Source organism: Carcharodon carcharias, chromosome 4 (genome assembly GCF_017639515.1).
Source record: "Carcharodon carcharias isolate sCarCar2 chromosome 4, sCarCar2.pri, whole genome shotgun sequence".
In the NCBI taxonomy this organism is placed as follows: Eukaryota; Metazoa; Chordata; class Chondrichthyes; order Lamniformes; family Lamnidae; genus Carcharodon; species Carcharodon carcharias.
The window spans coordinates 101,245,351-101,269,576 of NC_054470.1; the positions used below are offsets into that span (position 1 = coordinate 101,245,351).

The 24,226-nt window shown below is 43.2% G+C and overlaps 1 protein-coding gene across 1 annotated transcript in view; it reads right to left on the bottom strand.

Annotated features, from left to right (window-relative positions):
- Positions 1 to 5,950: 5,950 nt before the first annotated feature.
- The window catches only part of LOC121276769 (neuronal acetylcholine receptor subunit beta-4-like), a 34,087-nt gene continuing 15,811 nt past the window's right edge, over positions 5,951 to 24,226 (bottom strand). Inside the window, exons 4-5 of the mRNA XM_041185314.1 lie at positions 21,253 to 22,204; positions 5,951 to 6,103 (exon numbers count right to left, since the gene is read on the bottom strand). Coding sequence (XP_041041248.1) covers positions 5,951 to 6,103; positions 21,253 to 22,204 — 1,105 coding nt within the window. The remainder of the gene's footprint in view (positions 6,104 to 21,252; positions 22,205 to 24,226) is intronic.

The following is a 24,226-nucleotide window of genomic DNA, read 5'->3' on the forward strand; positions in this document are numbered from 1 at the left end:
CTAGGGGGGCCTCCGCCTGTTCCTGACCTACTGATGTTGTTATGGCTGCTCTTCTCTTGAATGGACAGAGGAACATTGCTTAGTCCACTCTTTCTGCAGCGCCAATGTAGCCTGGCCAACCCCACCTGAGGAACACCTTACAGGGCACATCCGAGTTGTGGCCCTCGAGCCGCAAGGCACTCAGTCCAAGCAGCCAGGGTGAGCCCCCTTGGCCAGCTCTGAAGTCATTGACAGTTGGCACTCAGGCTCTAATGCCTCTGAGCTCCATGGGGGGGCGGCCAGCCCTTAACACTGCTCCACACTGATTCCTGCCAACTCAGTACTCACCTTTCCAAAGTGCAGCAGATCGTTGAACCTTTTGTGACTCTGCACACACGTGTGCCGCACAACATCATGGCTGCTGACTTCAGCTGGCACCTCCTCCCAAGCTTTTTTGGTCTGATGCGGTGGACTCTTCCTGTCATCCTGGGTTCCACCTGACACTAACCTCCTCCACGAGGCCCGCGAGGCACTCGCCCAAGGAATAGAGGGGGGGCGGTGGCGGGGGGTGGGGGCGAGTGCCCACCCAACTTGCCCTCCTGCCTGACATTCCTGTTGAGACCATTATTCCAGTCTCAGGATCAAATCTAAAGATTCTCCCAGGCAGCCTTCAGAGAGCTGGCCAATGACTGGTGCCCGACAGGCCCTCGCCCCCCCCACCCCCTCTGACCCTTCCTGACCATTCAGAAGACACGTTGACCTTTATTAGCCACCCGATCTGAAATCGTATTTGCAACGTGACCAGGGCCGGGAGTGGACTTCACATCATCCGCTTCCACCCGCACCGCCTTGGCATGCACGCCAAGTGTGAAATTCAGGTCAGTATTTATGTATAGAAGTAGAAGGCATTGCTAAGGTACTAAATGAATAGGTTACATCTGTTTTTACCAAGAAAGAAGATGCTTCCTGGGCCAAGGTGAAGGAGCAGGTAATTCAGACACTTGAATGTTTAAAACAAAAACAGAATTACCTGGAAAAACTCAGCAGGTCTGGCAGCATCGGCGGAGAAGAAAGAGTTGACATTTCGAGTCCTCATGACCCTTCAACAGAACTGTTCTGTTCAGTTCTGTTGGAGGGTCATGAGGACTCGAAACGTCAACTCTTTTCTTCTCTGCCGATGCTGCCAGACCTGCTGAGTTTTTCCAGGTAATTCTGTTTTTGTTTTGAATTTCCAGCATCCGCAGTTTTTTGTTTTTATCAGTTGAATGTTTAATATTGATAAAGAGGGGGTATTGGATAGGCTGCCTGTACTTAAAATTGATAAGGTACCAGGGATGGAGGTTACTGGGGGAAATAAGAGTAGAAATTGCCGAGCACTGGCCATAATTTTACAATTTTCTTTAGACTTGCTGGTGCTGCCAGAGGACTGAAGAATTTGAAATGTTATACCCTTGTTCAAAAAAATGTGTGAAGATAAGCCCAGCAACTACTGACCTGTCAATTTAAGCTCAGTGGTGGGGGAGCTTCTAGAAACAATAACGTGGGGCAAAATTAATAGTTGCGTGGGCAAATTTGGATTAATTAAGGAAAACCAGCATGGATATGTTAAGGGAAAATATGTTTAATTAACTTCTTGGAGTTTTTTGAAGAGGTCTAGAGAGACTAATGAGGATAATGTTGTTGATGTGGTATACGTAGACTTTCAAGATGCATTTAATATGATGCCACACAACAGGCTTGAGGGCAAAAGTTAGAGCTCATGGAATAAAGGAAACAGTAGTGGACAAAAAATTGGCTAAGTGGCAGGAATCAGTGATTAATGGCTGTTTTACAGATTGGAGGAGGGTTTATAATGGAGATCCGCAGGGATCGGTATTAGGACCCCTGCACTTCCTGATATATGTTAGTGTCTAGATCTTGGTGTACAAAGCACAATCTCAAAATTTGTGGATGATAAGAAACTTGAAGGCATTGTGAGCTCATTTCCAAGGTTTCTGATTTACACCAGGTCCTTTTAAGGGTGTGGACTGGCTCAGGTTTCAAGCCCACACTCTGCATCCCTGAGCTGGCTGGCTCCACTGTGAGGATAAGCATTTTTCATGGATTCTGGCCATCTTTTCGAAGAGTCATGGTTCACAGTATCATGAACATAGTTTGCATCAGGGATACTTTTGAAAGGTAAATTTAAAAGGTCCTTCTCATGCCCCTCATGCCAAGGGATGCCCTCCACCCAGCTCCTATGGCCCTTCATGCCTCCATGCAAAGAGATGCCCCCACCTACACCTATGGCCCCTCATAGCCCCATTCTCAGGTATGTGCCCCAATCCCCTTTGGGCCCTTATGCTCCTCCATGCTAAGGGATAGCTCCCACCCACCCCCTATAGGCCCTCATCACCCCATTTCAAGCAATGGCACTTCCATGCACATTCAGCCACTATACATGGATAGAACCAATGAACGCTATAGTGGGAGTGCGATATGTGGAATTTTTTTAAAATTAAAAACCCCAAAACCCAGTCATTCATTGATAATATTCCACTTTCTTAAAAAATACCCTCCTTATGAACTAAAGGCCAATAAAAGTTCAGGCTCTTTAAAGTACCAATAGTAGAAACTGGAAGCACTTGAAACCTCTTTATATTGTGTAAACAAACATCGTGCAATCGACAGCATAGATCAAAGAGCCAGAGCTGTCAATCAAGAAATATTTCCCCTGGAGCTGAGGTGTTTTAAAAGTCTAATGGAAGAACTTCCTCAGCATCCTGAACATTTCTGGGCTGTCAGCCAAGAATGCATAATGAAGCTTGGCTGAGAGCTTAGAAATCCATTAGAGTATTGATTAAGTCCCACAGTACTGAGATGGGCCTTTTATACAGCCTGCCACAGCACCCAACAGCTCGTGACTGCTCCTGAACTCTTTCCTATTTTGTCTGGCCTGAATGTAGCCCACAACTGCTCTCTGCAATGAAAATCTGATCTTCGCAGGCAATTTCTCCTGAGGTGGGTGGGTTGGGCCGAGAAATTTCCCAACTCCTGCTACCCCCTCAAGGATGAAAATCCAACCTGAACTATCCGAGAATAATATACCCATGTTTGTTGACAATACAAAGCCAGGCAGGATTGTAAGCTCTGAGGAGGACACAAAGAAGCAGCAAAGAGATACAGGTGGGTTAAGTCAGTGGGAAAATGAAGCATAATGTGGGGAGAGTGAATAAGAATGGAAAAACAGAATTTTTTTAAAGGCATGAAATTCCAAATGTTGATGTCCAGAGAGATTTGGGTGTTCTATACGAGAAACACAAAGAGAGCAGAGAGGTGCAGCAAACAATTAGGAAGGCAAATGACATCTTGATCTTTATTGCATTGAATACAAGAAAAAGGAAGTCTTGCTCCATTTGTATTTAGCTTGGTGAGACCACATTTGGAGTAATGCGCACAGTTTTGATCGTTGTACTTGCTTTGGAGGCAATACAGCAAGGGTCCACTGAATTGGTTCCTGGGATGACAGTGTCATCCTATGTGAAGGGATTTAATGGAAGAGGTCTTTATTCTCTGGAGTTTAGAAGAATAAAACGTGATCCCATTGATACATACAAGATTCTCAGGGAGCTTGACAGGATAGAAATTGAGAGATTGTTTCTCCTGGTTAGGGAATCTAGAACATGGGCACCATTTCAGGGTAAGGGTCAATCATTTAGGATTAAGGTGAGGATAAATTTCTTCACTCAGAGTTGTAAATCTTTGGAACTCTTTACCCCTGAGGATTGTAGATACTCCATCATTGAGTATAATTCAAGGCTGAGAGATAGATTATGGGGTCTCAGAGAATAAAGGAATATGGGAAGTGGACAGGAAAGTAGAGCTAAGGGAGATCAGCTTGATCGTGTTGAATGGTGGAGCAGGCTCAAGGGGCTGTATGGTCTACACTACTTACCCTTTGTCTATTCTCATCTTCAGTTTCCAAAAACATGGAAGAAGGATATCACTTAATGATCTAGCATTTTTACAATTTTGGTTGCAGCAACATAAATGGACAAGTTTGCCTTTAAGAGCAGACTTCCTGACTGGACAGAATATGATTGGCTCTGAATGCCTATGTTACATAGCTGGGATGAGTAGACCTTGTGAAGCAGGTGTTAGCAGTGTGAAATTATACATGAGTTGAGTTGGATGAGATTGTAAGTGCTAATTAAGTGTTCACATTCCAGGCCCCTTAAGAAGTGACATGATTTATGAGTGCAATGAGGAGCCAACAAATTATGGTCCTGTGCCATTTCCTGGGCCCCTATAGATAAAATCTGGATAGTAACGGTGAAATAGAAGAGTGCTGGCAGGGACTAGTTTAAGAAAGGGTTTTGGCATAGCAAATTACCCAAAAATTGTCTCACTGTCTTTTGCAATTGAAAGGTAGATGCAAATACAACTGCGACTATGAAATGAGATTTTCAGATAACTTTGTCAAAGCTAACAATTGCCTTAATTTTTAATCTCTATAAGCAAATGTGGATTTTTAATATCATCAGTTAACTTAGCCAAATATATTATTTTGGTTATTGACACTCAGATATTAATCTTGCCTGAGTTCCTAAAAAACCAAAGACATTTTAGTTTGCAAACACTGGCTTTGGTGAATCTGTGCAGAGCATATCATGAAGCCTGAGGATTGTAGTTAAAAAGGACTGAAGATGGACTGGGAGCATTAAGCAAGTATATATGAAACCAATAGCTTAATATGTACATGCTCAGCCCAGTCTGGTATTGAAACAGACATCTGGAAACTCTGAGGTTTGATCACTAGTTTGTGCTGATTTTTTTTTTTGCTGATTTAATCTGTATGACTGAGATCTTTGTAAACAGCAATTCAAATTTTCCTCAAAACATGTCAGGTGGAACTCATGGCAGTAAGAACATCATAATTTGACAATTCAGGGGAAGGAGCTGAACAGGTCAATGTACATATAGTGTTTGAAAGAAGAAGCTTTTATTGATGTTTGTTTCCAATGCCTCATTGAGTCACAATATATCCTACACATTTTTAAAGGTTTTTAGCAAATATCTGTTACACTCATGATGACAATAGCGCAGAATTGTAGGCATACCTCATAACTTGGACCGTACAGCCTTCTACTGTGATTTTCATGGGTAGTTGAATTCAAACTCACTTAAAAGCACCTGTGTTTATGCAAAATGCTCACAAACAAGCAATGTAATGGCACCGATGAAGTTACTGAAGGGTCGCACTTAGTGGCTTGGGTGTCCATGATTGCCTGATTAGCGTTATGTTTGATTCAAATATTTCCTCTTAAACAGGGAAAAATATGACAAAAAACAAATACAAAGAAGCAGCATGAATTGCACGTGACGTCTAGATCAAAGGTACATACACATCTTCAATCTACAAGTCTTCGTCCCTAAGGATTTTGTCAATTAAGTTTACTTGAAGATAGTACCCTAATCAAAATTCAATAGTAAAGAGGTCATTAGGTTGAAACGAAAACTTTTGGTGTAGAATGCGTGGTAAGGGTTAAGGAGGGATGATGATTGCTACAACATCAATGCCATCAGCATTTTGTATTTGCTTTTGTCATATTTTTCCCTGTTTAAGTGGAAATATTTGAATCAAACATAAAGCTAATCAGGCAATCATGGACACCCAAGCCACCAAGTGCGACCCTCCAGTAACATTTAAAAGTGTTAAACAAGAGTCAGTTGAGCCAATTGCTGTTGTACCGGTGGTGTATCTGTACCCTAAACAATTCAGAGAAATGGGATAATCTAGAGAGGGCAACTATACCTATTTGAGTTAACTTTCAGATGAACATGCAGCAGTGTTTAAATGAAATGATCACACATGATCCAAAGTTGCAGTTCACTTCTGCTGTGTATCTGTAAACGACACATGCTTGTTTGTTGTCTGATATTCACTTTCTTTGAAATGTGGAAAATTACACGTGGAAGAACAAATGGATAACTATTCTGTATCAGAAAATGTATCTGGTGAGGCGTGATTTTGAAATAAAGGTTGAAGATAGAGTCCCAATGTGCCAACCACACACACAAGCACAAATATCCACAAAAACAGCCGGTCGATAACCATAGCAACATATTTCCAGTCTTCAATGATCTGCAAAACAAAGATTGATAAATGTAGAAATATAGTTCATTAAAATGTTAACAAGGAAATACTGCACAGAATGCACTGGTATCTAGATTCTTTCTTGGTCCTTTGTTATAGAAATGATGTCCAGCACATCATCCAGACCTTCCACTCTTTCATTGATGATCCCAATCTGTATCCATTCTCTAAATTTCATGGCTTAAATCACACCAGGGCCCATTTTGAAACCAATGGAAAATGGGGAATGTTATACTGTGTGTAATGATTGTGTGTGTGATACATTATCATTTTTACACATTCATTCATTGGATAGGGTCATTGCTGGCAAGACCACAAATTTGCTGCCCATTCCTGATTGCCCTTGAGAAGGTGATGGTGAGCTGCATTCTTGAATATATCTGAGTAGCTTGCTAGGCCATTTCAGAGTTCATTTAATCAACAATCACACTGCTATGAATCTGGAGTCACATGTTGACCAGACTAGGTAAGGATGACAGATTTCCTTCCCTAAAGGGCATAAGTGAACTCGGTGGGTTTTTAGGGCAATTTGAGAGCTTCATGGTCATTATTATTGGTGACTAGCTTTTTAATTAAATAATTTATTTAAATTGTAATTTAAATTCCCAGCTGTTATGACAGGATTTTAACTTGCGCTTTTTTTTTATTTGTTCATGGTATGTAGGCCAGCATTTATTACCCACCCCTAATTGCCCTTGAGAAGGTGGTGATGAGCTGCCTTCTTGAACTACTGCAGTCCATGTGATGTTGGTACATCCACAGTACTGTTAGGGAGGGAGTTCCAGGGTTTTGACCCAGTGACAGTGAAGGAACAGCGTCATAATTCTAAGTCAGGATAGTGTGTGACTTGGAGGGCAACTTGCAGGTGGTGGTGTTCCCATTCATCTGCTGCCTTTCTTCTTTTAGTTGGTAGAGTTCGTGAGTTTGGAAAGTGTTGATGGTGCACGCTGCTGTCACTGTGAATCGCTGCCATCTTGAAGGTTGTGGATGGGTTGGGGATTGGGTGCCAGTCAAGTGGGAAAATGTTACAGTCTATTATAAAGGATATAATAGCAGAGCATTTAGAAATGCCTAATATAATCAAACAGAGTCACCATGGCTTCATGAAGGGGGAATCATGCTCGACAAATTTATTAGAATTTTTTGAGGAGTTAACAAGCAGGACAGATAAAGGGGAACCAGTGGATGTGATATATTTGTATTTCCAAAAGGCGTTTGATAAGGTACCACGCATAAGGCTACTTAATAAGATAAGAGCCCATGGTGTCAGGGGTAGTATATTAGCATGGATACAGGATTGGCTAACTAATAGAAGACAGAGAGTTGGGATAAGGGGGACATTTTCAGGATGGCAACCTGCAACTAGTGGAGTACCACAGGGATCAGTGCTGGGGCCACAATTATTCACAATATATATTAATGACTTGGATGAAGGAAGTGAATGTACTATCACAAAGTTTGCGGATGACACAAAAATAGGTGGGAAGGCAAGTGGTGAGGATGATACAAAGACTCTACAGAGTGATATAGACAGGTTAAGTGAGTAGGCAAAAACTTAGCAGATGGAATATAATGTAGGAAAATTTGAGGTTATGCACTTTGGCAGGAAGAATAGAGGAGCTGAATATTATTTAAATAGAGAAAGACTGCAGAAAGCTGCCAAACAGAGGGATTTGGGGGTCCTCGTGCATGAATCACAAAATGCTAGCATCCAAGTTCTGTAGGTAAAAGGGAAGGCAAATGGAATGTTGGCCTTTATTTCAAAGGGAATGAAGTATAAATATAGGGAAGTCTTGCTAAAACTATACAAGGCACAAGTTTAGGCCATGCCTAGAATATTATGAACAGTTTTGGTCCCCTAAGCTAAGGAAAGATATACTGGCATTGGAGGCAGCCCAGAGAACGTTCACTAGGTTGATCCCGGGGATGAAGGAGTTTTCTAATGAGGAGAGGTTGAGTAGGTTGGGCCTGTACTCATTGGAGTTTAGAAGAATGAGAAGCGACCTTATTGAAACATATAAGATTCTTAGGGGCTTGACAAGGTAGATGCTGAGAGGTTGTTTCCCCTTGTGGGAGAGCCTAGGACCAGAGAGCATTATCTCAGAGTAAGGGGTCACCCTTTATGCAGAGATGAGGAGGAATTTCTTCTCTTAGAGGGTAGTGCATCTGTGGACTTCTTTACTGCAGAGGGCTGTAGAGGCTGGGTTCTTAAGTATATTCAAAACTGAGATCGACAGAGTTTTAATCAGTAAGGGAATCAGTAAGGGAAAGGTCAGGAATGCAGAGTTGAGGGTTATCAGATCAGCCACAATCTCACTGAATGGCGGAGCAGACTCGATGGGTCGAATGGCCTACTTCTGCTCCTATGTCTTATGGTCTATGGTTGTTTCATCCTGCATGGTGTCGAGCATCTTGAGTGTGGTTGGAATCTTCAAATTGTTACCCTAGGCCTCTGGAACCCTAGGCCCTACAATTTAAATATGATGCTAACATAACTCTATCATCTGTAGATAAAATTACATGTAGACTATTCAAATTCATTCCACTTTGGAAAGCTATGCCACTACGCTTTAAGTCATATAGGATAATAGCATGTCATTCAAATCACACAGTTTTCTTATAAGCTTTGCTAGTCACAATCTGCTATAACACCTGTTAGCAGAGCGAAAATGCCAAAAAGAGGAGAATAAGACTAGTCTCTATAAACTCCATCTATAATGCGAGTAGCACAATTTGGAACATCTTACAACCCAGATGGAAAACAAACAGTTCAGACCAGTACTCTTATTTCACAGTTTTTACTGGTGCTCCATTTTAAGCCACACAAGACCAGTTCAGTCAGTATTCTTATTTTCCACTTTTTACTGTTTTTTTGTTCCGGGAAGGACAGGGATAAGAAACCTTTGCCGTCTACTGGAGTTATTCACTCAATTTATGACATAATCTCAATTACTTAATGTGCCTATACATTACTCCAAGTTAAGCACAACAGATGTCACTTCTTAGATAAAAGCAAAAGACTGCGGATGCTGGAAATCCAAAACAAAAATAAAAATACCTGGAAAAACTCAGCAGGTCTGGCAGCATCTGCGGAGAGGAACACAGTTAACACTAGATAAAAGCAAAAAACTGCAGATGCTGCAAATCCAAAACAAAAATAAAAATACCTGGAAAAACTCAGCAGGTCTGGCAGCATCTGCAGAGAGGAATACGGTTGACTGTGTTCCTCTCCGCAGATGCTGCCAGACCTGCTGAGTTTTTCCAGATGTCAATTCTTAATGGACTGTCAGGAAGATGTAATAATTCTCATAATGCTATTGGAATTTATTGTAAAATACAGTAATAGTGGGATGTATCTTTGTGTGCCTGTGTGTTGCACGTGAAATTTAACTGAATTAGAGGCAGCTAGTCTGGGTGCTTTGATCTAAGAAGAGAGGTTAAGTTTGAAATGTTAATTAGATAAACATGGGGAAGTTTAGAAACTTGGGTGTCAAGGGAACATTTGCATTTTGAAATAAACCAGACTAGATTGTTTTCAAAGGAGTGGTGAAATATGTCACCGAGCCAGGTGAAGTTTAGAACGTGTTTATTTTTCCCAAAGATTACTGCTAGAAATTAATGCTTTGAGAAGGTTTTATTATCAGGGAGATAAAGTCCAATGACATAGTGGAACAATGGCTATTTGCATTCAAAGAGGAAGATATGTATAAAGAAGGAGCAAGGGCTGTGTGTAAGGGTAGGCATTTTTAAGATCTTACAAGTGTGAAAAGCCTTCATCACCTATGCCTCAAGCTGCTGTCCTCAAAGGACTTAAGTTAAGAAATCTCTCTTGGAATTCAACTTGTTCAGGGTATCATGTTTCTTTGCCTGGGTCTTTTAAAATCGAAGTGTCTTACTGTTGCCTTAATGAAAGTGTAACTGGGAGTTAGATTGATTAGGGGATTTAGCAATTATAGTCGTAATTTGTAGATCTATCTATGTATGTAAAGTCATTTCTTCTATTAATAAATGTTTAATCTAGTTTTGTAAAAGCCTATAAGACTTGGTCATCTTATTACTATTGAATTCAGGCACGCATCTCAAAATTTATACAAATTGAAAAACAAGTTGTTTCAAGTTTCCCACTGGGATTTGAACAACTCAGCATTTACCATCAGCTGTGCCATAACAGGACAATAATCCATCTGACGCTGCGGCACAGTGTTAAAGAGAGTGCTTCACTTTCGGAGGTGCCATCATTTGAAGGAAACATTAAACTGAGGCTCCATCTGGCCCCTGAGGGGGATGCAAAAGATCCCATGGCACTATTTTGAAGAAGACCCAGAGAGTTATCCCTGGTGCCCTGGTTTATACTTATCGTCCAACCACCATCACTAAAACATATTATCTGGTTATTATCATTTGCTGTTTGTGGCATATTAGTGCACAAATTGCCATGCCAATTTTTCTCCATTTCTTAAATGTTTACACTTCAAAATCACCTCTTTGGATATAAGGTGCTTTGAGATGTCTTGAGATCATAAAAAGGCGCTGTGAAAATTCATGTTACTTCATCCTCACACGAAGGAAGTTGACACCAATCTAAAACATAATTCTGCTGATTCCTTCCTGAGATCCAGTGGCCCCGATGTTTATGGGGGGGTGGGGAGAGGGTATTGGTGAGCCTAGAAATGGCGGATGAACCCCCCAAGGCTGGAAATGCAGAGTCCTGCTGAAATTAATGGCAGGGCCTTATTAGCATTTTGTTACTATGTTTGCCACCTAGCGCCTGGTGGGAGGGTTGGACCGTACACCAACAGCTGGGGACCAGTGGATGTTCCTTGTTTATTGGCAGAGAGAGGCCATGAGCAGTAGCCTTGAGGGCTTGGGCAGAACACTCCTTCCCCTTCTGGTCCACAAGACATGCTGCAAAAAACATGACCTAGGGTGGGTGGCAGCTCCCGTCTGTCTTTCACTGCCAGACTTCCTGAACTCTGGGAAACCACTGAAGTTTAAGTAGGACTCCCAACAGCTCCATCAGAGCTGATTTAATTACGTTAATGAAGTGTAAACTCCAAACAGCAGGACACTTAAACTCACCGCTACCTGTTCATGTAAATAAGGCAATGGGCACTTGCACTGAGGCTCCCTTCCCTATATTTAATTCTTTAACCACCTCGACCCTCTCTCACCTGTTCTGGGCAGGATGGGGCAATGGTGATGGGTGGGGGTTAATATTAAGGCATAGTTTCCAGCACACGAGCATGGCATGACAGATTAACTGCTTCAGAAGACTGGATGTGTATTTAGAAATTGACTTGTTTTTGCCAATCATTGCACAAACCTTCAGATACTTGGGGTTGGATTTTAGGTTCCCCCACTGAGCGTGTTTTTGGTGAGTGGAAGGCATATAAAACATGATAGATAGATAACTCACCGGTTACCCGTCCACCCCTGACCTGGTCCCCATAATGTGGGGGAAGGGGCAGTTGGGAGGGGTGGGTTAGGCTCCAATTAGCCCGCCTGGCCAAGTAATGGCCACTTAAGGACTTCAATCAGTCTCCAGTGTAGATATTGTGTGTTAGGTAGTAGAAGGCAGGCGCGAGTGGGAAGGCTATTTTTAAAATCAAACTTAGTGAAATAGTGGGAAGGGAGGGGAGAGGGAAGCTCCTTTGGGGGATGCCCTGTGCGCATCGGTCATGTGATTGGTACAGCTTGTGCTCCGCTCTGACACCAGCCAGGAAAACCAGAATGCCGTCAAATTGTTCCAAAATCAGCTCAGGGGCCGAGCAAGGTATGGAAACAAACAGTTTTCAAAATAGTTCAATGTTTTCTGTGGCTCTGAAACATTCATACTGTTGATTACGAGACTTGGCAAGTGACGGGGGCCTTTCTAACGGCCTCAACCAAATGCACACCAACTCTCCAAGGTCTGAGTAACCCAGGGAATTTCTTCAGATACACCTCATTGACTTTGGAAGGGTGTTGATGGGGGGAATGGGGTGTACACTGGATGCTGGGTGAAATATGCATCTGTTGTCTGTGGACCAGAGCTTCCTGTCCTTCCAGTATGGGGTAGACACCTAGTGGAACTGGGTTATAGCCAATATACCAGCACCCAGCTGGGCAAGGCACCTACTCTCCATCTTCTCTGGTCCAATTGAAATTCAGGGCCAATATTCTACCAATCCAGCATATTCTTTTAAGAGTCTTCTGAAAGGAACTGCTGCTGACAACTTGATAAATAGTAAAATAGGCTTAAAAGACTAGGAGGCTACAGTATGCAATTCCACAGCCAAAGGACCAGATCTAAGCTCTTGCAATCCTGCCATATCAGTCGTGAAAGGTGGTGGACAATTAAACAACTCACTGGAGGTGGAGGCTCCACAAATATCCCAGTCCTCAATGATGGAGGAGCCCCGCACTTCAGTGAAAAAGATAAGGCTGAAGCATTTGAAACAATCTTCAGCCAGAAGCGCCGAGTGGATGATCCATCTTGGCCTCCTCCAAAGGTACACAGCATCACAGATGCCAGTCTTCAACCAATTTGATTCACTCCATGTGATATCAAGAAACAGCTGAAGTCACTGGATGCTGCAAAGGCTATGGGCCCTGACAATATTCCGGCAATAATACTGAAGACTTGTGTTCTAGAACCTGCCGCTGCCCCAAGCTGTTCCAGTACAGCTACAACACTGGCATCCACCTGGCAATGTGGAAAATTGCCCAGGTATGTCCTGTACACAAAAAGCAGGACAAATCCAACAGGACCAATTACCGCTGCATCAGTCTACTCTTGGTCATCAGTAAAGTGATGGAGGGGGTCATCAACAGTGCTGTCAAGCGGCACATGCTTAGCAATAAGCTACTCACTGATGCTCAGTTTGGGTTCTGCCAGGGCCAGTCAGTTATTGACATCATTACATTCCTGGTTCAAGCACAGACAAAGGAGCTGAACTCCAGAGGTGGGGTGACATCAAGGCTGCATTTGACCAAGTGTGGCATCACGGAGCCCTAGCAAAACTGGAGTCAATGGGAATCAGGGGGGAAACTCTCTGCAGGTTGGAGTCATACCTAGCACAAAGGAAGATGTTTGTGGTTGTTGGAGGTCAATCATTTCAGTTCCAGGACATCACTGCAGGAACACCCCAGGGTAGTGTCCTTGGCCCAACCATCTTCAGGTGCTTCATCAATGACCTTCCTTCCATCATAGGGTCGAAGTAGGGATGTTTGCTGATGATTGTACAATGTTCAACAGCATTCACGACTCCTCAGATACTCAAGCAGTCCATGTCTAAATGCAGCAAGACCTGGACAATATCCAAGTTGGGGCTGACAAGTGGCAAGTAACACTCATGTCACACAGACAATGGCCATCTCCAACAAGAGAGAATCTAACCATCGCCCCTTGACATTCAGTGGTATTACCATCACTGAATCCCCCACCGTCAACATCCTAGTGGTTACCATTGACCAGAAACTGAACTGGAGTAGCTATATAAATACTGTGGCTACAAGAGCAGGTCAGAGGCTAGGAATCCTTTGGTGAGTAGCTCACCTCTTGATTCCCCAAAGTCTGTCACCATCTGCAAGGCACAAGTTAGGAGTATGATAGAATACACCCCACTTGCCCGGATAAGTGCAGCTCCAACAACACTCAAGAAGCTTGACACCATCCAGGATGAAACAGCCCATTTGATTGGCACCACATCCACAAACATTCACTTCCTCCACTGCCTATGCACAGTAGCAGCAGTGTGTACTATTTACAAGATGCACTGCAGGAACACACCGAGCCTCCTTAGACAGCACCTTCCAAACCCATGACCACTACCATCTAGAAGGATAAGGGCAGCAGATAGATGGGAACACTACCATCTGGAAGTTTCCCTCCAAGCCACTCACCATCCTGACTTGGAAATATATCACCGTTCCTTCACTGTTGCTGGATTAAAATCCTAGAGCTCCCTCCCTAACAGCACTGTGGGTGAACCTACATCACATGGACTGCAGTTTTTCAAGAAAGCAGCTCACCATCATTTTCTCAAGGGCAGTTAGGGATGGACACTAAATGCTGGCCTAGCCAGCGATGCCTACATACCATTAATGAATTTTAAAAACTGCCCCATCTTTCAACCCCATGAAGGGGAACAAGAATTGTACAGCAACATTATGGGCTTACTTTGTGGCACTGCATGAGAAATAAAATGTTCTGGTGCTGAAGTAGAAATAAAAAGAGAACTAATAAAATATTAATACTATGCTGCCTGGGGACTGCTGGAAATTTGCATCTTAGACATGAATTCAAAAGGTTATGCAAATCTGGGTGATAGTCTCATTATTTAAGCAAGCAAATTAACCCTTACAGCGTAAGTATCTCCAGGGAATTCCGTTTCACTGAGCTGACTTTGCTTTCACCTCACGCACCATGAGACTGAAAATTCCCTCGTGCTCCAGCAACAATGCTGGAACACTGAGAGTAGACACTCAATTCAGGCCAATGAAAAAGATTGCTGCCGTTCTCTTTGGAAGTAAAAGTAAAAATTTGGGTGGAAATTGGTAAATTGGAAGAAAGGCACAAGGACAAGAAAAAACATAAATATAATTGGCAAATCAATATGGTTCTGACAACTTGGCTACCAGAGATGAGTTAAAACAAAAACGGATTAATCTACTCATTATCTCATTGCTGTTTGTGGGACCTTATTGCACAGAAGTTGGTTGCTGTGTGTCCCGGGTGACTGCCCAAAACAGCCATTAATTTGCTCATGAGGTGCCTATAGACTGTTTTACGAGTCTGCAACAAAATTGAGTTGCCCTGAGTGGAGTGATCAGCCACCTCCAGAAAAGTAGATTACTTTCTTCTTAAGTTTGATGTGCAGCCAGGAGGAGGAGGAGGAGGGCTCCTCTTGAATCCACAGCACCCATAAGGGTTGATGTCATCCTGCGATCGGCCCCTCTCCCGTTCTTCCCTCCCACCCCCTGGGATGCCCTTTCGGGGTCCTGCCGGGGAGTTAAGCGGCCTGGCGCTCGGCATTATAAAATGCGTGAGGGTGCCTGAGGGAGCAATTCACCCGAATAACGTTTGTGAGGCCCGAGATCCAATATTCATCCTCGTAATTGGACCAGGTTCCTCTTGCTGCTGCTCCTCCTCCACTTTATGCTGTGGTACATCTGGGGGAGCAACAAAAGAGGGGTTCGTAGGGGAGGTGTGTTTCACAACAGCCATTGCACTTTCAGAATAATGAGGTAGAAATTTCATTAAGTCTACTTTTAGGTCTGAAATCGCCAGTACAACCAAAGTGAATTGGATAATTACCTCAAAATAATTTGTTTTCAGAGTTATGGGATTAAGGTGGTAGCTAAATTGCTTTGCAGAAAGCCAGTACATTTCTGATGAGCTGAATGGCCTCCTTCTGTGCTGTAATCATTCTATGACTCTATGATCGTAGCAGGATTGTTTAGGGTCCTTCCCCAAATTTACCCAGGGGTCTGATACGTGCCTTCAGAATTCCTATGGTCTGCGCAGTGAAAATGTGACCATAACCATCGCTCAGTGGTGGGGGGGATTCTTGAATTCTGACCTGGTGTCATGAGCCACTGCCAGTCAAGCAGCCAGCACTTTCCTCTGGCCTGTGAATAGTGCTGGATTGTAGGTTCTTTCAAAGGATATCACAGTAGCCCCTTGTTTAGAATGCATTCATATGCATGATAAGCTGCTTCATATCTTTTACACAGCTATTGATTCTTAGAGATTGGCAACAGATATTAAGTAGGAAAGAAGAACGAATTTGCATTTATAAAGTGCCTTTAAATGCTCGGAGCATCATAAAGCACATTAAAATCAATTAATTATTTGAGGTGTCGTCACTATTTTTGAGGGAAACACAGGAACAAATTTGCACATTGCAAGGGATGGTGATGGAATGGGCTTCATTAAAGGGTCACCTAGTTATCACAAGTATGATGTGAGCAGGATTGCTGTGAGTGCAGGTGACTTCAGAGCTCAGGTAGAGGAAAATCTCAATGGTGAAGGAACACTTGACCCATTATCCTACATCACCCAGTATGAATCTCTCATGAGATAAACAGTAATTGGGAGGAAAATGTGGGCCAACTTTGTGATTATTAGTGTTTATAATGAACAGCTCCTTTGCTGAGCGTGATAAGTGATTTTTTTTTCCCCATTGTGTTAACTCAAATTGTCTTACTGATCAGATGGAACAAGAATTCCTATCTATGGGATATATGATTAAATCTACCAAAATCTGGATTTATAAGTAACAAACAGTTTTGTTTTGGGCGATGTTTACTTTTTGAACATTATAGAAGTGAGTTACCTTCACATCACTGACTAACCTGAAGTTCACAAAAAAATAAAAATGAATGTGCATTGTTCCAGGTGTAACTCTGGCCTACAAACATTTACAGGGAGATTAAACAGCTTCCTGCAGTAATCCCAAACTCCCTCAAGCACCCAGAGTAAATGTTTACCCCAGCAGTGAAGTGCATTGAATTAGAAAGTTAAAAATGTCACATAATTGAGTAAAGAAATCTTACTGTCTTAACCACAGGCGTAAGTTCCAGCAGAGCCAACATCTTTGAAGAGGATGAATGCCATTGCACATCAACTATTGTAACGGGGTGGGGGGGAGGGGGTATGCTCTCTGAAGGTTAGAAATAAAGCTCAGGATATTATCTAACCCTTCTCCTAATGTGTCCAATTAAACAAAAAAAAAAACTGCTGGGCTATCAAATTACCTGTACAGATATTAAGAATGTCACAAAAGGGGAATTAGAAAATCACTATATATTTAGGCAGAATCAATGCAATTTTATGAAAGGGAAATTGTGTTTGACAAATATATCAGAATTTTTTGATGGTGTGACTGGCGCAGGGAATAAGGTGGAACTAGTGGGTGTAGTGTTTATGGAAATTCAGAAGGCACTTGATAAAGTATCACAAAAGAATTTGCTATAGCAGAAAGGGCTCAGGGGATTGGGGGTAATATATTAGCATGGACTGCAGATTGGTGAACAACAGGAATCAGGGTTGGGCTTCAGCTATTTACAGACTATATTAATGATTTGAATGAGGGGACCGAGTGTAACTATCCAGTTTTTCTAACGATAGAAATCTAGGTGAGGAAGTAATCGGTGAGGAGGTTGCAAAGGGCTGCAAAGGGACATAGGTTCGTTAAGTGATTGGGCAAGGAGGCGTGTAAGGAACATATCTTTTTATTTCCGTGGGACTGTTGTAAAGAACATATCTTTTTATTTTCTGTTGGATTGTGGATTAGAATTGGCTGCAGGTTGAAAGACATGTCCAGTGGGACAGGAAGAGATATATACAAAGTTGCAGTCATGGCACAGAGTGTGCCATGAAAGACAGGATGGTGCCAGAAAGCAGCCCTGGACCAAGGGAGCTGCCTGATAACAACATTGTAATTGGCTCCTGACCAGGTGACCAGTTTGTGTGAGAAGCAGTGTAGCTGAATAGCTCCTAGCCTAAAAGGGAAAAGACCTGAAACCTCTCTCTCCTATGTGCGGAAGATTCCAGTAATTCCACAATAATAGCTAGCTGGCTTTTCCTCCTTTTTTTTTCAGCATGAGAGTGAGAGAGAAACAGCATGGTCATTTACAGGAAGTGAATGTGAGAGGAATGGGGCCTTTAACAGTGAGAGAGTGAGAGAAGAGTGTGGGACCATTTTTTAAAATTTATTTACGGGATGTGGGCTTCGCTGGCTGGGCCAGCATTTATTGCCCGTCCCTAGTTGCCCATGAGAAGGTGGTGGTGAGCTGCCTTTTTGAGCCGCTGGAGTCCATGTGGTGTAGGTACATCCACAGTGCTGTTAGGGAGTTCCAAGATTTTGATGCAGCAACAATGAAGGCGGTATATTTCCAAGTAAGGATGGTGAGTAACTTGGAGGGGAACTTGGAGGGGAACTTCCAGGTGGTGGTGTTCCCATCTATCTACTGCTCTTATCCTTCTAGGTGGCAGTGGTCATGGGTTTGGAAGGTGCTGTCGAAAGAGCCTTGATGAATTCTTGCAGTGCATCTTATAGATGATAAACGCTGTTGCTACTGTGCGTCAGAGATGGAGGGGGTGAATGTTTGTGGATGTGGTACCAATCAAGCGGGCTGCTTTGTCCTAAATGGTGTCAAGCTTCTTGAGTGTTGTGGGAGCTGCACTCATCCAGACAAGTGGAGACTATTCCATCACACTCCTGACTTGTGCCTTATAGATATTGGGCAGGCTTTGGGTAGTCAGGAGGTGAGTTACACATTGCAGGAGTAGTGATGGGAACCTCATCTTTATGCATAATAGACCACTTATATTTAATTGAAATCTTATTCACCAGATTTAATGCAGCCTTCTCGATTATGTGAAACTGACACAAGCCTCTCGTGCCTTCAATAACCCATCCACTAAAAGCTAGTAACCTAAATGTGGCTTAACTGACTCACTGTGAGGGTCCTTTTGACTTGCAGGACAATAAGTCACAGGGCAGTGGATTATTTTTGGAGAACTTTTCTCCATGTTGAAACTTGATAATCTAACGTGCTGAGAGATGAGACGGGATCTCCATATGCCACAAGTATTTGGGTCCAAAAAATAAAGGGGCAGTGTATAGCCGAGAGACAGAGGGATCACTCATTAAAATGGCGTCAAGGTCTGAGTCCCTGAGGGGACAACACTTCAGAGGCTGTTTTTAAAGAAAGGGCGAAGTTGTGGCATTATGGGAATCCTTCACCCTGTATTCCTTCATCCTCGAGTGCTGGGGGGCTCAGCAGTGCAGAGGAACCATGCTGCATAGCAATGAGTGCATGCCAACCTGTAGCTCTAACACAGGGCTGTCTGCCCTTTACACACACTGCCATCTCCTGCACTGGGATCAGGTAGTGTGGGCTTCCCAACATCAGAGCCGCCTGCACCTGTGATCAGGTGGAAAGCCTGAATCACCCATATTCGTGAGCTTGGGGCTACGTGAGCAGGTTCCAACAGCCGCACCCTTCCCACTCCAGATTCCTGACCACTTTCACACCTGCCAGAGGAGGCAGCGACGGCAGAACTAAATCCAGCCCAATCGGCTTGGAGCATGGATTTAACAGAATGATACAAAAGCAAAACACTGCAGATTCTGGGAATCTGGAATAAAAGCAGAAAATGCTGGAAATCCTTTGCAGAGCAGGCAGCATCTGTGAAGAGAGAAACAGAGTTAATGTTTCAAGTCAATGACCTTACATCAGAATTGATGCTGCCTACCCTGCTGAGCATATCCAGCATTTTCTGTTTTTCTTTACTAGAATGATACCTGGACTCCAAGGGTTAAGCTACGAGGAGAAGTAAAACAAATTGGGGTTGTACTCCCTGGATCTTAGAAGGTTAAGCATGAGTTGATTGAGGTTTTCAAGATATCAAGGGGAACAGATAGGGTAAATTTGGAGAAATTATTTCTGCTAGCTGGAGAGTCTAGTAGTAGGGGGCATAGTCAAAAGATTAGAGCCAGACCGTTTAAGAATTAAATTAGGAAACACTTTTCCAGCACAAAGGGTGCTAGAAGTTTGGAACGCTCTTCTGCAAATGGCAATTGATGTTCGATCAATTATTAATTTTAAAACTGACATCAGTAGAGTTTTTTAGTCAAAGGTATTAAGCGATATGGGGCATACATGGGTGTATGGAGTCAGGTCACAGATCAGTCATGATCTCATTGAATGGTAGAACAGACTTGAGGGGACAAATAGCCTATTCCCGCTCCTATATTCTTATATCTCACTAAGGTGGTTGGAGCTCTGTGGTCTCAGTAAGGCAACAGAGAAAGTTGACTTTAGTCATTAGGAGGTGTGCAAGTTGGTCAAATTTCGGATAAGTGAGAGAGTTGGGATGTTAGTAGCAGAATTCAGTTCTGTTATGGAATGTATTGGAAGGGTGAGCTTTTTTTGTAGTGATTCATGGCATGTTGGCGTCGCTGGCTAGGCCAGCATTTATTGTCCATCCCTAATTGCCCTTGAGAAGGTGGTGGTGAGCCGACTTCTTGAACTGCAGCGGTCAATGTGGTGTAGGTACACCCGCAGTGCTGTTAGGGAGGGAGCTCCAGGATTTTGACCCAGCGACAGTGAAGGAGCAGCAATAGTCAGAATGGTGAGGGGGAACTTCCAGGCAGTGGTGTTCCCATGTGTCTGCTGCCCTTGTCCTTCTAGCATTTAAGGCAGGTGATTGCATGATTCCTTTTTGAGTGGAAAGGGTGCGGTCAGACTTCTTATCATTTATAACTAAGGTGTGGTGAAGGTGCCCGGTTTTCTGACTGGCAGGGCAGGGCTGCATTTGGTGACAGGGTTCACCTCAGGAGGGTGTGTGACTATGAAGTTCTGCTTGTTTGAAGGCCACACAGCTCTTCTAGAATCTTTGGTACATCTTTTTGTTTGCTAAACACTGAGATGAAATGACTTCTTAAGCATTGTAAGGCAGTAATGCAATTAAGAAATCATATCATTGTGGTGAAAACAATGTTCATGTTTTTTGGCTCTCCTTCACAATGACAAATCCTCATTGAAACTTGTCATTCACCTTGGGGTAGAGAGGGCTAAGAGAAGATAGAATAATTGTTTTTATCCTGAGGGATTTGTGATAGCGTGAATTTGGAAAAGCTATTTCCTCTGGTTGGGGAGTCAGTTTTAAAGGGTCATCAGTTTAAAACTGTCAATAAGAAAGCAAGGAGAAAGGCTAGAACATGCATTTATATGCAGACCAGAGTATGAAATGGGTTGCTATCGGAAGTTACTGGTGCACAACCACTGTATCTATTAAGGTACGCTCAATAAAGTTCTTGCAACATAGCTATCAGTTTGCATATTGGAAGCAAAGCCATGGAGAGCCAGTAGGACAATAGCATTAGTTTTAGATTGGTCTCACAAAATGTTTCTACAAAGACACTGAGCTGAACGGCATCCTCCTGTGCTGTAAACTTCCACTGTTCTCTTTCTGTTGAGCTTGTGCGCAAAACAATATTGTAAATTCGGCAGGGCTTGATGCTGAAAATGAATCCTTAATTAAAACATCCATAAAATGAAACATTAACTTGTCTGTTTTTCACTGTTCGCTCATTTTAGCTTCATTCAGTGTCAAAATAAGAGGTAGAAAGGGATAAACTCACACTCTGATCATCATCTTCACTCTTCATATGCTCCGCTATGAATCTAACACCATCAACAGCCTCTTGCACACTGGTATCAATCTTTGTTGACCCCTTCTTTCTTAAATCTTGATTGTCAGACATATCTCCTAACCGCCAGCCATGTTTTTTTGCTGACTCTTTATTCACATAGCATGTTTGAACATCAGCTTGATCTGCCTTGCTACCTGTACCAGCAGACGACTGCTTCTTTCCGATACTGTCCTTCATACTTCGATTCTCAGGGCGCTTCATAAATAATAGGGCAGGCAGCTTTCTGAGAAACATTTGCTTCACCCACTCGGGCATGGTGTGGGTGCTGGGTGACCGATGGTGGACGTTCAATACACAGACGCTAGTAACTATTGAGAAGGTAACCAGGACCATGGTAAACATCAGGTACTTGCCTATTAGGGGCACATCCAGTGAGGTTGGCGGAACAATCTTTGAGATAAGCAGTAAGAAGACAGTTAGCGCCAGCAGAACAGAAATGCACAGAGTTATTTTCTCGCCACAATCAGAGGGCAAGTAGAACACCAAAATTGCAAGAGAAGTGATCAGCACACAGGGGATGATCAGGTTAATGGTATAAAATAATGGTTTCCTCTTGATGATAAAATCATATGTGATATCAACATAAGTTGGGTCTGTTGGAATCTCATTCCTTCTCCCTGGCAGAGAGACAATATCCCATTCCCCACTGGGCTTGAAGTCGTCCCTGCTCGCAACATCACTGCTTAGGACTAAATCAATTTCAGTGTGATCATACGTCCACGATCGAAATTTCAAGGTACAGTTTTGTTGGTCGAAAGGGAAGTGTTTCACTTCAATTCTGCAGGCACTCTTGTAGATGGCAGGAGGCAGCCAGAACACATTTCCATTGTTGTATACGATTGCATTAGTGTAGAGAGACACCTCATAGGTCCCATCAGCACTGGGAGTGAAGGAAAAGCACAAAAGAACTGTTTAGGACTAGGGGTTCGCAAAACAATTTGGGGAATGCAATAAATTCCTCACCTCATGGAGCTGCACGGAGTTCCATCGGTATTTTGCCTGTCACTGACACTGTTTGTGAGGGGAACACATTAAGAATGGTGTAGTCCACTGGATGTTACATGTCAGACCCACTCTAATTAAACTGTGCTACCCCTTCATTGTACCTAAAGGCTTTTGAGTCAAACGACTCGAAAGGAAGTTTTACCCTCTCTGATTCAGCTATTAATCGTGATGCCTTCCTCACCAAGGTGGCAACCAATTCCAAGCTTTTCCCCTATCTGGAAATTCATTCCACACCTTCCACATTTCCTGATATCTGTGCTAAGAGTAATGTTCTCTAGTTTGTATTTGTATCCTTTTGTTCTACTCCACCTTTTAATTTAAAGTCATATTCCTGATTAATTTGAGAAATCTTATTTATAGGCCTTTATGGGATTATCTATTGGATGCCTTTTTCTAGGATGAAATGCCCAAGTCTCTCCAGTCTGTTCTCATAACTTAGACCAAGAACACTGAGGATTAGCCTTGTGGCTCTTTTCGGTGCTGCTTTCAACATTTGAATGTTTGACAAAGAACAGAATATCATGAACAAGACTGAAGTGACTTGATTGCCATTAAGATTTCCCACCTCCTGGAGTCAAATGTTGGGGAAAGAGGGGAATAGTTCCCCAAATTTCTTCCTTCTCCCTCAAAGAATCAAAGCAACGAGGCTCATAGGAATACTTTCTCACAACCCCTGCATACTGAGCAGGTATTTGGGATATGGAGAGGTGAAGATAACTGCTTCCCCTTCATATTCCTCCTCCCATTGTCAGCTGGCAGCATTCATCAAATGAAATGTAAAAATATTGAGTAACATAGGTCTCATATTGAAATGAGTTAAACATTTAAATTGCATTCATTAGCTATGGTTCATATCAGCATTCAACAGTGCAGTTTTATCAATATCGCAATTAAATCAATAAGAGGGCTCAACAGTGCAAGTCAATAAAGATTAAAAATTCATTATATATCTACAAAAAAGTACTAAAATAAAAACAGAGAATGCTGGAAGTACACAGTGGTTTTTTTTCAATTAATTTGCTATGTTTGGGTGGTGCTGGCAAGGCCAGCATTTATTGTCCACCCCTAACTGCTTCTTGAACTGTTGTAGTCTGTGAGGTGAAGGTGCTCCCACAATGCTGTTAGGTAAGGAACTTCAGGTTTTTCACTCAGCAACAATGAAAGAACAGCAGCATGTTTCCAAGTCAGGGCGGCATGACCCGAATCTTCCGAGTAGCAGCGATGCTGTGTGTACTGCCGCTGTGCGGGAAGATTCTCCCGACCTGTGCACTTCATCCAAGACCTTATGATCCCAACTATCAGAAAAACGTGCAGCACCTCCCTTCTAACTCCAGTGAGCAGAGTAGAGTCGGGGTGGAGTGGACATGCCCCCTTTTTACGGCACTAGCTGCTGTATTCTGTATGGTAGGTTCAAAGATCTAGTCTTTGAGTGTGGGTTTGTAAATGGGTGAACGGATGAGGGTGGGTAGGTGGGTGAGGTTGGTGAGGTGGGTGAGGTGGGTGCGCAGGTGGGTGAAGTGGGTAGGTGGGTGAAGTGGGTAGATGTGTGAGCTGGGTAACTGGTTAGGTGTGAGGTAGACAGGTGGGTGAGGTGAGTGGGTGGGTGAGTGAGTAGGTGGATGAGTGGGTAGCTGGGTGAGATGGGTAGATGGGTAGGTGGGTGAGTGAATAGGTGGATGAGTGGGCAGTTGGGTGAGATGGGTAGGTGTGTAGATGGGTGAGATGGGTGGGGGGAGTGAAGTGGGTGGGTGGGTGGTCAGGTGGTAAGGAAGTAGCCGGGTCGGTTTAGGTCAGGGGGTGGTTGGGTCGGATGGGTAGTTGGGTCTGGTTGGGATGCCGGTAGGGGGGTAGTCAGGTGGTCCGGGGGGATGTCAGGTTGTGGAGTCCAGTTGGGGGT